This window comes from Phlebotomus papatasi, chromosome 5, assembly GCF_024763615.1.
Source record: "Phlebotomus papatasi isolate M1 chromosome 5, Ppap_2.1, whole genome shotgun sequence".
In the NCBI taxonomy this organism is placed as follows: Eukaryota; Metazoa; Arthropoda; class Insecta; order Diptera; family Psychodidae; genus Phlebotomus; species Phlebotomus papatasi.
In genome coordinates, this window is record NC_077226.1 from 4,507,504 (window position 1) to 4,521,034 (window position 13,531).

The window sequence follows — 13,531 nt, forward strand, 5'->3', positions numbered from 1 at the left end:
ATTTATTCAATTTTTGTATACTATTTTCACCTAGTGCCACCGAGTATGAGACAAGGTAATATCGTAATGGAAAATTTGCGTAAGAATTGCAATGAAAATGCGTAAATCAACGAAATACGGTGAGGGCTTTGACGGTGACGGTGAGCATTTTACTGTCAATGTGATTCTGCCCTTAATCCGGATATTTTTGCTTACTTTTGCCGGTACTGTCCAAACGCCACTTTTTGGTCATAAATTTTATATTACGCATAACTACCGTAAATTAGGTTACATTATAATGGCTTCCGGGTTGTATGAGCCAGATTTACATGATCACTTTCAGTACTTTTCACTTATAACCCCAATAAAGACAATTTTGATCAAAAAAAGCTGCATGTATAGAGAAATTTACTAAAAATGGCTACCTAACATGGCTTAGGCCATATAAGCAGTAATTAGACTACACATCCGTGCTCCATCCTGCTTTCAAATTAACAAATTGAAAAAATTATTCCAAGTTCACTAAGAAGAGCCTGAATTGGTTCAAAAATTCACTTTAAGCGAGGTGTACACAGGCGTCTAACCTATAAAATCAATCAAAACCAGTAGCTTGATTGAAGTTCAGTTTCATAACAGATCGATAAGCCATGAACTATTCGACTTAAAAGCCTATATGGACGAGAAAGAAGTCAAATCAAAACCTTTATGAGATTTTATAAGCATATTGGAATATTCACCGAATATTCCCGAAAGATACCGAAGGATACATTTTTTATTTACTTATTGAAAAAAAAGGTTCTACATGTAAAGTGCAATTTTTGTTTGGTATAAATGTAAGTGTTTTTATCACATAACAAAAATTTATCTTCATAAGATTAAACACAATTTCTTTTAATATTTGAGCAATATAGAGTCAAACTGATGTTTCGGTAACAAAGAATATTATTTTCACAAGAAATATAATATTTTTCATTTTCAAAATTATATTAAATTTTCTACTGTTGAATGGTTATTGTAAAAATCATAAGATTGTGATATGAGAAAGGTATACTTTGAGTTTGGGTTCGTTCCATTTTTTTCACCACTCGCGAAGAAGGTTGATCCGAGAACGTGCTAAGTACGACACGATCGAGCACGAAAGAGAAACGACCTATTGCGAAAAATTACCAGAATATCATAATATGGTTCTCATTACAATACATTTTTTTGACATAATTTTTTGTATAGTTAAAATATAGTGGCGTAAAAATGATTTTAACTTCAACTAAGGATATGCTTTTCAAAATTATTATTAAATGGTTATTATAACTAAATACATTTAATAAAATGATTTAATTCTTACACTAAACAGGATTTTTCTGAAAGGTGTATTTTATATTTGCCGCTACCATATTTTCTTTGTCTAGCAAATATTTTCTTTCCAATCATTTGGCAATAGTAAAGAGTACTAAACTTTTCTAAGAGTGTTCGTTTCAACGAGGACTTAGCTAAGTCTCCAAATTTTAGGGCTTAGCCACAACCCGATCTTTTCAGACTATGACTTAAGCGCTAAGTCTCAGCCATAATGCCCTAGACACACTTACGATTTAAGCCGAGAGACGACTTAGTGGAAAATGGTGGAAATGTAGTTTAACCATTATTTTTAATATAATTACGCTAAGCCGTCTCTCGGCTAATCCTCAGGTCTGTCAAGGCCCTAAGTCTCTAGCCTGCCGCCCGTATAAGGAGCACTCTGATCTTCTCTTTATTCCAATCTTAATGCATTTTAAGATTTTGCGATATTGCGTACCATTACTCCATGTTTTTTCATTCAATTGACATTTCGAAAAGCACCCAAAAACTCCCAAAGTGAAGCTTTTTATTTTCAGTACTGGCGTTGATGTCGCATAATCCTCGTAATTTCACTAGACTTCTCGAATTTAGAAGATCAGCCTGATCCTCCAAATTATGGGCTGATCCGTGAGTGTATCGACACCAATCCTCATTTTTCGGGCTGATCCCTAAGTCGATCCCTGTGTCTATTTTGGGCTTTAGATCCTATACCTCAAAAGTACTTTGGCATCATTTACCGTTTACCGATTCTCAATCGATTTGAACCGATTCATAAATCACTCAAAACATGGATGCGACTTTTTGGTCAGTAAAAAATCAAATTCGGTCGGAGAAAAGTCAAACTTTGTCGGTAAAAAGTTAAATTTGGTCAGTAAAAAAACAAAATTTGGTCATTATAAAATCAAATTCGGTAGCAAAAAAGTCAAATTTGGTCGGTAAAAATTCAAATATTATCAGCGTATATTTTGGTTGGTAAAAAAACCAAATTTGATCAGTAAAAAAATAAAATTTTTTCAGTATAAAATAAAATTTGGTCAGTAAAAAATCAAATTCGGTCGGAGAAAAGTCAAACTTTGTCGGTAAAAAGTTAAATTTGGTCAGTAAAAAAACAAAATTTGGTCATTATAAAATCAAATTCGGTAGCAAAAAAGTCAAATTTGGTCGGTAAAAATTCAAATTTTATCAGTGTATATTTTGGTTGGTAAAAAAACCAAATTTGGTCAGTAAAAAAATAAAATTTTGTCAGTATATGAACGATAAGGACAAAAATAGCCCAAAAATTTAAGTAATTTTTCTGACAATACCAATGAATAATATTTTTCGCTTTAATGAAAAATATTACGTATGAGTATTGTAGTTTTTATTGCCAAAAGGGTTTTGCTTAAAAAAAAATTGGAAGTATAAAAAGTACATAAAATCAATTATGAATTTGAGAATTTAAAAAAATCGCTATTTTTGAGCTTAAATATTTACTGCATAGCAAATAGCTAGAGACTTGCAAAAAATACTGTAGATTCCTTTAACCTTCTACTTTATGATTATGTACAGACATAAGAAAAAAAATAACTTTAGGTAGTCAGGAAAAAAATATTTTCTTTATGGGACACCGGTGTTCCAATCGTCCTTAAAGGGTTAAGTAGCACTCTTCGGAAAACGATGCTGTTACCCCATCTTACTATAAATAAACTTTTCTCGAGAGCATTTTACATTTAATTTTAAATATTCTTGAAGGGGGTAGCCTTTTAATGGTAAAATGATCTTTAATAAAAAGATAAAAATTGAAATTAATTACCTTTTTGCCGGGAACCTTGTCAACATCGATCTTTTCGTACTTCTCTAGTTCAGGACGCTCATAGTCTGGAATTTCGGGAAGATCTTCATATCCCGATACTTTATCCTTCTTCACCTTCAATCCATTGACCTTTGGTTTGGCCTTTTCCTGCACAATAAATAAATTACATTCAATTTTCATTCTGATCACCTGTTACATGAATTTAAATCTTAAATAAAATGCTGACAAACCTTTGCTTGCTCTTCCTTGGACTTTTCTGGAACCTTTTGGTGCGAATGAAAAAAAATTATAGAAAGTATAGGCATTTTCTTGTGATATGTGCAGAATACTACTTCTTGAATAAAGTAAACCTAGGTGCTTGAAAAAGTGATTAAAAGAAACTTTAAAAATGCCCATTTTTTTTACCTCAATTGTCGGAGTTTCCTTAACTTTCTTCAATTCCACCTTCTCTGGCTTCTCCTCTTCCCGCTCAGGCAATCCTTTCTTGGGAATCTGAAGCTTAGCTGTCTCCTTTGGAGCTTCTGCTTCCTGATTGTTTTATTTTGTGAAATAATGTTTAAGGTTTTTTTTCCTCGTTTTGACAAAAATAATTCAAAAATGAACCCACAGCAGTAAAAAAATCTCCCTGGTTTTAAATTTTGGCACCTTTGATTAAGAAGAGTTATCATTGCTTCTGATAGGAATTCATGAGGAATGTTATCGGTTTTTCAAAGTACCAAAAAAGATCAAAATCGGAGTAACATTGAGTTTAGTGGTTGCCATCTTGATTTGACGTTTCTTTCCGTCATTTTGAATTATTGTCAAAACAAAATTCTCATCCGATTGAGATGAAATTTTAGTATGTTCTAGCTGATGTCAAGGCCTTTTCACAACATATATAAAATACGACGTAGGTCAAGCGATTGCCTAGATACTGGAGCTCCAAGTTCAAAATTTTGACATTATCATGAATACAGAACTAGGGGGTGCTTCTTTTATCAAAACCATCACAAAAAACCGAAAAATTGTTTTTGCAATGATGAAAAAAAAATAAATTAATTAATACATTTTTCATTTTTTTTTAATTATGTAAGAGTAAAATATATAAAATAAAAGCGTCAACTGTCTTTAATAGTTACTAAGGCATTTCGTTTAGGTTTCAAAATTCAGGATTAGAAAATAAAGATTGCCAAAATATGAATTTTTCAAAATTTTAAACTTTGAGCCTCTGTATTTAGGTATTTGCTCGACCTGAGTCGGAACAAAGATACATTCTGAAAAGGTATTTACATGAGCTACAACATACTAGAATTTCAGCCCAATAAGACAAGTTTTAAGTTTTGACAGTTATTCAAAATGGCGGACACAAACGTCAAATCAAGATGGCGACCATGTTATCTTGTAGATTTCGTGCACATGGGCGTACCCAGCAAGGGGCAGGGGGGGAGGGGCAGCTGCCCCCCCTAGAAGCGTCAAAAAAATTCAAAAACAAGCGAAAAGTAAAAAAAATATACTTATTCAGCAAAAAATTTAGTTTGACCAGTAAAAAAATCCAAATCTTTCCAAAAATGGGCCTAATTTTTCAATTCATGAATATTCAAATTTTCGTGAAAATTCTATTGCTTTTAAAGTTGTAAATTTAGTTACTTCTCAAATTTGATGTGTTACTGCTCATTTGTAGAGGGTCAATACAAAAATGAACTTATAAAAACTTAAAAACTATTAAAAGCCCAATGGGGGAGGGGCAGGACAAGGCTCTTGTCCGTACTGTATTACATTCAAGAATAAAAAAAAAGTAAAAATGGGCAAATATTTCGCAACTATTTTTGCTTTCTTTTTCTAACGTAATTTTAGTAAGAAATTCATTAAGTAATGCATTTTACGAAAAGAAGGAAGTTGTCACGTAATCTTTTTCATATATTTAAGGGATATTTAAGAATTTATAACGAAAGCCTAAAAATCCACAGAGAAAGTAAAAATATAGTGTTAGAATATGTTTTAGAAAAGTCGTGCTTGAGTCTTCTAAAAATCGTATTTTTTTGGCACTAACGGTTGACCATATGAGAAGAAAGCAAGTTTCTTAAAATGATTCTAGCGATTATTTTTAATAATCTTCTTCTTAATGGCCTATACACATTGGGAAGTGTTTTCGTCAAAAATTGTATTTTTGACAGAATTGTGACGTTTCCACCTAGAGAAATTCAGAAAATTTCCTTCTAAAAAGCATTTGCCTTTTTGAAAATTATTCCCAATGTGTAGAGACCTTAAGAAATCTTAAAAACTTGTGATGGACCTCTAATTTCCTCGGGGGATATGTTTAAAAAAGAAGCACCAATGACTCAGGAAGTTTATTTGAAGCCATCAAATATTTGACTTAATATATACCGTCGCTGCGGGTGACTTTGCACTCGGGGGGTGACTTTGCACTCTGCTGAACGTAAGAGTTTCATAAATTCTAGCACTTATTGATGGTCTTCGCCGATCCGGTCTACCATGTCAAAGTATATAGGGATATGTTAAGTACCAAGTAAGGTACAATGATCCTCAAAAGGATTCTTGTAGTTTCAGTAATAGTTAAAGAATTCCTAGTATAGGTATTTTGTCAAAAAACGACTCCGTGAAAAAGTTATCTGAAGGTGCAATTCCGAAATCGATTTCAGAGTAGTAAATTGCCCAAATCCAATCTAAATTTATCTGGCTAGAATAATCCACTTCGATTTTGTTGATTATTTCTATTAAAATATTTTTTTCTCTCTATTATCTTCCTAAGAACGCATGATTTATGTTATAAAATTGCATATAATGGTCTTTCTAAAGCTTTATTATAGAAGTATTTGGTTAAAAATTATCCAATTTTGTGGGAATTTAATATAAAGTGACCGAGATCTACAAGACTTTATGGTCGCCATCTTGATTTGACGTTTCTGTGCGCCATTTTGAATAACTGTCAAAACAAAAATCTCATCCGATTGAGCTGAAATTTTAGTATGTTCTGGCTGATGTCAAGGCCTTTTCAGAACTTATATAAAATCCGACCTAGGTCAAGTGATTGTCTGGATATAGGGGCTCCAAGTTCAAAATTTTGACATTTTCATGAATACAGAACTACAGGGAGCTTCTTTTATCAAAACTATCACTAAAAAAACAGCGCTATCGTTAGGCGATGAGATCTAACAAACAAACAAGAAGAAAAGTAATGTTTTTGTTTATAACAGCGCATTATTTGTGAATCTTAAAAACTGTTTTCGCAAAGATGAAAAATAAAAAATTAATTAAATGCGCTTTTCGTTTATTTTTTTTCAATTATGTTAGAGTAAATAAATATATAAAATAAAAGTCTCAACCATTTTAATAGTTACTGAGGCATTTCGTTTAGGTTTCAAATATTGAATATTAAAAAATAAAGACCGCCAAAATATGAGTGTTACAAAATTTAAAACTTTGAGCCTCTGTATCTAGGTAAATACTTAACGTAGACTGGAACATAGATATGTTTTGAAAAGGTCTTGACATCAGCTACAACATACTAAAATTTCAACCCAATCGGACTATTTTTAGGGTTTGACAGTTATTCAAAATGGCGGACAGAAACGTCAAATCAAGATAGCGACCACGTCATCTTGTAGATCTCGTACATCTTACCCTTAGAACTGAAGATCTTCATTGTCGTTTATTATCAGAAATTGTTGATTTTTTAGTATTTATTAAAAAGTCCAAAGTCACCCGCACCTTATCCCCAGTGCAAGCCTTTCTTCTCGATTTTTTTAAAGATAGTAAAATTTTATAAAATTAATGTTAGTGGCACAAAATCCATTCATTAACAACTGAATACAAATAATTTTACCCATTAACCCCCCTCCCTTCACTTTAACTATTCACTTTTAGAGGGTAAAGTTGAAAAACAGCGAAAAAACGTGCAAAGTCACCCGCAACGACGGTAATATATAATATATTATATATTATAATGTATAATATATTTGACTTAAATATTGACTATCAAATATTTTTCAAATTATTTGAGCAGTCAGACGTGAAATTTAAGAATGTGTAATTAAAGCTGAGGTCGTATATTGACTTTGAACTTTGATCTGTTGAGGGGCTATGCGGGTCAAAAAGGCTGAAAATAGCATATTTTCTAACTTTTTTTCTCAACATAATAAAAATTTTATTAAATTCAAGCTCCTAGGCATATAAAATCATAACATTTAAACTAATTTTTTCACAGTTTTATTAAAAAATAAATAAAAATTCGGCCGTTAGGACCTGATTGTCGGAAATGTTTATTGAAAACCTTTCGTTAGTAACGATTACATATATAGAGTAGATTCATCTGACCCTCAAAATCGTTTTTTTCCTGTTATCAGATGAGTTAAACCCGTACTTTTGAACTTGAGAACTTTCGAAATAAAGATTAAATTAGGTTTTTGGAGAAATTTAATGCAAAAAAATTGATATCAAAGGAACAAAAAATCCATGGTTCAAGTTAGTGTAACTCATAGTCTAACGGCGTTATCACATTTGCACATTAAAATTTTAATGTGATTCACATTAATTGTCACTTGTGAGCGTCCAAATATGTTATTTGTGTCTTTGAGTCACTTAATATTTGGGCTTTTTTCCATTTATTGACAAAGAAATGGACTTGGCCTGCAAAAAAAATTTTAAATTCACCTAAAGCATAAATATTTTTCATATTAAAAAATTAAATTTTTCGCATTAATACTATAAATCAATTTAAATCAAATTTTGCGGGCCAAGACTACCTTTTTATCAACAAATAGATCAAATTTTGAATATAAAATGATTCAAACACACAAATTACACATTTAGACTCTCACCAGCGACAATTAATGTGAATCATATTAAAATTTTAATGTGCAAATGTGATAACACAGTAATAGGAAATAATTTGTTTTTTTTTGACGTTAGATTAATCCACACTGAGTCATCGTGACTTCCAAAAGTTTTTTTTTCAAAAGACGTTTCCAAAAATTAGGTGCCAAGTTCCAAGGAATAAAGGTTAAATAAAAATTTGAAAGAAATGCAGTTCAAATGTTTTATTTATACATACTTAAGGGCTTTAATTGAAATAATTTAATTACGTTGACAAAAATGAAAAAAAACGTGCTGTTATTAGGCTGCGTGATCCATGTAACCCTTTAAGGGGTTACGTAGGTGAAACTGACCAAAAAAAGCACATTTTTCTCTAATATTTTTACAACATAATAGAAAGTTTATTTAATTCAAGCTCTTAGGCATACAGAAGCACAGCATTTAAAGTATATTTTCTGAAATTTTCTTTTAAAAATTCAGCTGTAGGGATCTGATTTTCGGAATACGGAGACCTTTTTGAAAAAAAATTACTTTACGATGGACAAGATTTCTTGACATAAATTCATCCGAAATTTAAAAACCAAATATTTCCTGTTAGCTAATGAGTCGAACCAGTCCTTTATCATCAGCATCATTGTCATTTTCAACAGCATATCCCTATTGAAGTTGCGTCCTTGAACGAATGGCATTTTTGAAGTATTTTACATAATTTTTCGTTTTATAGAATAAGTGATGATCAAGTAAACATAAAATCCTTCGTTCGAGGACTAGTTTTATTCATAACCTAAGAGGAAATATTAACGTTTTTAATATTAGAAAACATAGCTAAATGGCTGAATTTTGATTTTTTTCTTAAATTAAAATGCAGCAAATATAGTTTAAATCTTCTTCTTATGTCCAAGAACTTGAATTATTTTTTTTTATTATGCTGGAAAAGAAATTTGGAAAAAAGCATTCTGTTTATTAGTCTTAAGTAAATTTTCGTTAAATAAAAATGTCAAAGCTGGAAATTTTTAGAAGCATATCATTAATTCTCAAAAGACTGATAGTCTTTTTTGCCTTGAAGGGTTTCACAAAACGAAATGTTAAGACCAATGTTCCATATTAAGTTTAATAAAATATAAGCTCCAAAACACTATTTAATGTTTATGTAGGGTGCCGGCATTACTTATGGCCAGTCTATACTTATGGCCTCCTAACAGAAATCTTAAAATTTTTCTCATAAATTGATTTCGAGAAATTACAAATTTAGGAATATTTGATGTGCTATCTTGAAACAAAACTTTTAAACTAATTTACTTTTATATTCAGGTAGAATATTACTTATATTGCAAAAATCATTTGCGTGATGCGTTCGACGATTAAAAATACGTCAATTCGTTAAAAAATGTATTAACGATCTTACAATTTTTAATGACTAAATTCTATATTTTCAAATGCAAATATTTAGTATTTTTCAAAACTTCTTTCCTTAGTAAATATATTTCCTACTTTTACTTGATTTTCAAGATTTTTGAAACAATAAATGTTAAAAATAAGACAAGGCCATAAGTTATGACGAATTTGATAGGATTACTAACTTGTGGCCACGACATTTGACGCGTGCTGCCCTCACACGACATGTATTGCAATTTGATTTGGAGAGTTGTCAATCGTATTGTTTTCGTTTAGAGAATTAGTGTTTTCTAGCAAAAATCTAATAAAATTTAAGGTAAACATTGAAATCGTAATATGAAATTGCTTGTAAATAAGTGTTGTGTTTGATCTCATTGTTTTTCTCCCATGAACTTGCATTTTTCTGTAGATAACCTAACTTTTTTCTTCTTACGACAACAACACCAATGAAAAATAAGAGAAAATAACAAAAAAAGAGCCCTAATAGTCCTCCAAGAGGATGCAAAAATGATTGAGAAACACTGAGAATTATATTGACCACGACCATATTATTCCAGTCCTTCCAGCTATGCCACATTCCTCACGCAAAACTTTGCAATAAAGTCTCCGGAAAGTCTCTGGAAGAAACTTCATCACGGAGGCTTTCACAGTGTCTCAAGGAAAGGAAATAAATGAGGATATTGTAAGGTGGGCTCTTCATGCAGCCAAATATGTTTTGTTTTTTAATCACGAAAGACAGATTACCGGTCACCGTGAAGGGGAATCACCATTAATAGTACAGTGCTCAATTATGACGAAAAGCTATGAAAAATTATTATAAAAACCATGTAAATAAATAATAAAAAATATCATATTACTTATAATTCCTTCCTTTTCTTTTGTATTAAATTTATTTTATTACTAAATCAGTTTTATATCATTTAAAATTGTGGCCATAAGTTATTCCACGAGTGGCCATAAGTTCGTAAAAGAGACCACAAGTTATGAATTTTACATGGTTGGGAAAACGACATATTTTCCGGGGTTTCAGGGATTTTCCTAAGAAATTCATTTGAATATATCGAAAGAAACTACATGAAAGAACCTACAGTTAAAATTTTGCTTCAATTGACTTAAAAGGTCAGCAGCTATAATCAGATATGTTCTTAATGTGGCCATATGTAATGCCTGCACCCTATATGCTTATTATTATCAGAAATGAATAAAGATAGGGGTAATAGTAAAAATGCACTGTGTTCTACAGATCGAAAGGGGCTTTATCAGATGTTTCACGGGTAGTTGATTCTATAGATTAAATATGAACTAACGGAATGCATCCTTGCTGTATTTATTTGGTTAAAAGTTGCGAATAATTTCTAAAAATTAATTTTATTTTTGGCCAATAATATGGGAGACAATGCACTACTGGTCCGAAGAACACTGATGATCGTTCCTTAATCAATACCTTGATTAAGGACTCAATACAAATTGAGCATAGGCTAATCTCTCGTGAAAAGTAGGACCAGTTTGTATATATAGATACTTTTTAACTCATTTTATTTTTTATGCTTTTTTTTTCAAAATAAAAATTATGTACCCCCCCCCCCCCGCCAACAAAATTTAAGACTTAGCCCCCCCCCCCCTTACTTAAATCCTGGGTACGCGCTTGTTCGTGCATCTTACCCTTAGATGTAAATATCTTCATTGTCGTTTATTGACGGTACTCAAAATGAATCACTCATAGGGGGCATATGACGTTACCTATGTTTCCAATATATTTCTAACGTTCCGAAAAAACTTTGTGGTTCATTAGGTGTTTTCTGTTATTGTGGAATGAATTAGCAAAAAGTACAAATACAAAATAAAATCCTATTTAATACTGAATAAGCAACCGAAAACCCCAAATTGGCACCCTACGTACTTTCGGAGATATCTCGTGAAATGTGTACAAAAACAGGGGGAAATTTACACTAAGACTGGTCGCATTTTTCAGAGTTAATGTCGAGATTCAAAGTACAGTAGAGTCTCGCTATAGTCCATATTTGGTTCCAGATTTGACACTTCTGTCGCACTATAGTCCATGTCATTTTATTTTTAAATTATCAACGACGTTTAGTATTGGAATTGCTCGACGGCCATTGTGGTAGTTGTCCTCGCTGTCTTCATTCTGGATCACAATTATCACAACTATTCAATAAAGTTTGCCAGAAATATTAAAATAATTATGACAACATTGCATGTCTCGTACTAAAAAAACATAACCTAACTTAAAATCAGTGTTTTGAAATCAACGATCGATAAATTGTGGACTATAGAGCGATGGCCTATAGCGGGACTCTACTGTATCGAAATTTGATACTATCACAATGGATCAAAACGAACCATTTGAAATGAATGATCATATTTGATACACCAAAAAGGATCGCGAACATCGCGAATGAATCAAAATGATCCAAATTTTTTTTTTTTACCACAATGGAGGTTATAAGTGTCTCCAGGGAGATTTTTTTTGTGGATTTTAATTTGTGTCTCTCTTTGGTTTACCTTTTCCTGAGTTGGTTTTGTGACTTTTTCTGGTGGTACTTCGGTAATTGTGTCAATGGTGGCCTGTTTGGCCTTTTGTGTTGGTGTTTCCTTTGATTTTTCGGCTTTGGATGGCTCAAAATCCGTTGGTTCATATTCCTCGAGAACTGGACGCTCATAATCGGGTATTTCTGGTAAATCATCATATTTCTTTGCTTTAGGTATCTTAACTTTGGTTTTCTTTGGTTCCTCCTTGGGTTCTTCCTTTGGCTTTGGTGCCACCTTCTTCAGTCCACCACGAATATCTTCAATATTTTCTGCTGCTTTTGGTGCTTCGGCTTTCTACATTTTTTTGATTTTGTTTTTTTTTAGGTGGAGGGGGTTTTAAAAAAAAATTATAGTTAGTATGAGGATTTGTGCCGAAAATTTTAACATTTAAGTCTAAATAAATAAAAAATACAGATATAAAGCTTCTTTGTGATTTGTTAGAGGCTTTCTATCACTTTTTTTTTACTTCTCTTAAAGGTATTTTCAATAATGTCTAGAAATTCCGTTTGACAAACGGAATTTTTTTGAAAAAAATGTCAAAAAAGCAAGTTGTCATGAAGCAAAGAGAGGACAGAACAAGCTGAGCGACGTCACAATTTTTTGTTTTTTGTCTTTTTTTTTCTGTCAAATTTCTTTTGTTGGTGCCAACCTTTCCATTCATTGGTGGTCTGGATTGTAGACGTTCCGGACGTAAATCTTCCTCATTCGGATCTGGCACAAACTTCATCGGTTCGTACTTTGACAGGTTTTATTTTTAGATTTTGGTTGTTTTTTTTTTTAAATTTCGTCGCCCCATAATCGAATTTCCAGCAGAATTTCGGTTTTGATTTTGGATTGGGTTTTTTTTTGATTTTTTTTTTTTTTTGAAAATACAGCAAAGAAAATTAGTTAAGGTTTAAATATCTATTAGGATCTAAATCATTATTATTTCTCTCTCCCAAGGCACACTGTCAAATAAGGATTTCACGTAAGAATAAGTCAAATTGAGTAGAAAATAACGAATTTTTATGTCTTCAACTTGTAGCCATTTTTCTTGTTCAAATTATTTTATTTAAGTATTTTGTTTGCAAACAAGGGGGTAATAACTAGTGAATACTGAGTATTCTTCCCGTTTTTAGTGAATATGCGAGTATTTTCACCATTTCCCAAGAACTTTGAATTTTAGTACAGTAGCAAACACGCTTTCAAACAGCGAAATGTCATCCGCATTGTTAATTAATTCGCTGCCTAAGAAACAATTTTTTCTTAATATAGTCTTGTAGAAATCCTTAAGTAAGGCACTATAGAACCAAAAATCTTTTTATTTGCTTATAACGCTTTTGGTTCCATCACTGAGATTACTATAAATAAAATGGCGCACTCTTAAGGATCCTAAGAGCATCTATAGGAATTTCAACAGAAAATTTTCACTTTAAGTTTTTTAAAAGTGCACTAAAAGACTTGTTTAATACTTGGTTCTGTAAGGCAGCTATTTTGCTTCTTGGGTGTCTTTTCTGGGCTGTGTGATGTCAAAAGACGTTTGGAATTTGTAAAAAAAAACGGACGGAATTCCCACGGAAAAATCCCGCGTGCAAGTGCGGTAAATTTGCTATACTAGCGCCCTCTGCAAAAGTAGAAGAACGCGTTCAAATATTTTGAATTTCAAATGATGGTTTTCCGTTGAAGGGTGAA

At 31.8% G+C, this 13,531-nt stretch overlaps 1 protein-coding gene across 16 annotated transcripts in view; it reads right to left on the minus strand.

Annotated features, from left to right (window-relative positions):
• LOC129808827 (twitchin) overlaps positions 1–13,531 on the minus strand; it is a 182,519-nt gene that overhangs the window by 122,808 nt on the left and 46,180 nt on the right. For 14 of the 16 annotated variants that reach the window (XM_055858737.1, XM_055858736.1, XM_055858735.1 and 11 more), the window contains 4 exons: positions 11,834–12,154; positions 3,509–3,631; positions 3,334–3,366; positions 3,104–3,250 (listed from right to left, as the gene is read on the minus strand). In XM_055858737.1, the coding sequence (XP_055714712.1) occupies positions 3,104–3,250; positions 3,334–3,366; positions 3,509–3,631; positions 11,834–12,154 (624 nt within the window). The remainder of the gene's footprint in view (positions 1–3,103; positions 3,251–3,333; positions 3,367–3,508; positions 3,632–11,833; positions 12,155–13,531) is intronic. The other 2 variants (XM_055858741.1, XM_055858739.1) reach the window with 1 other exon arrangement.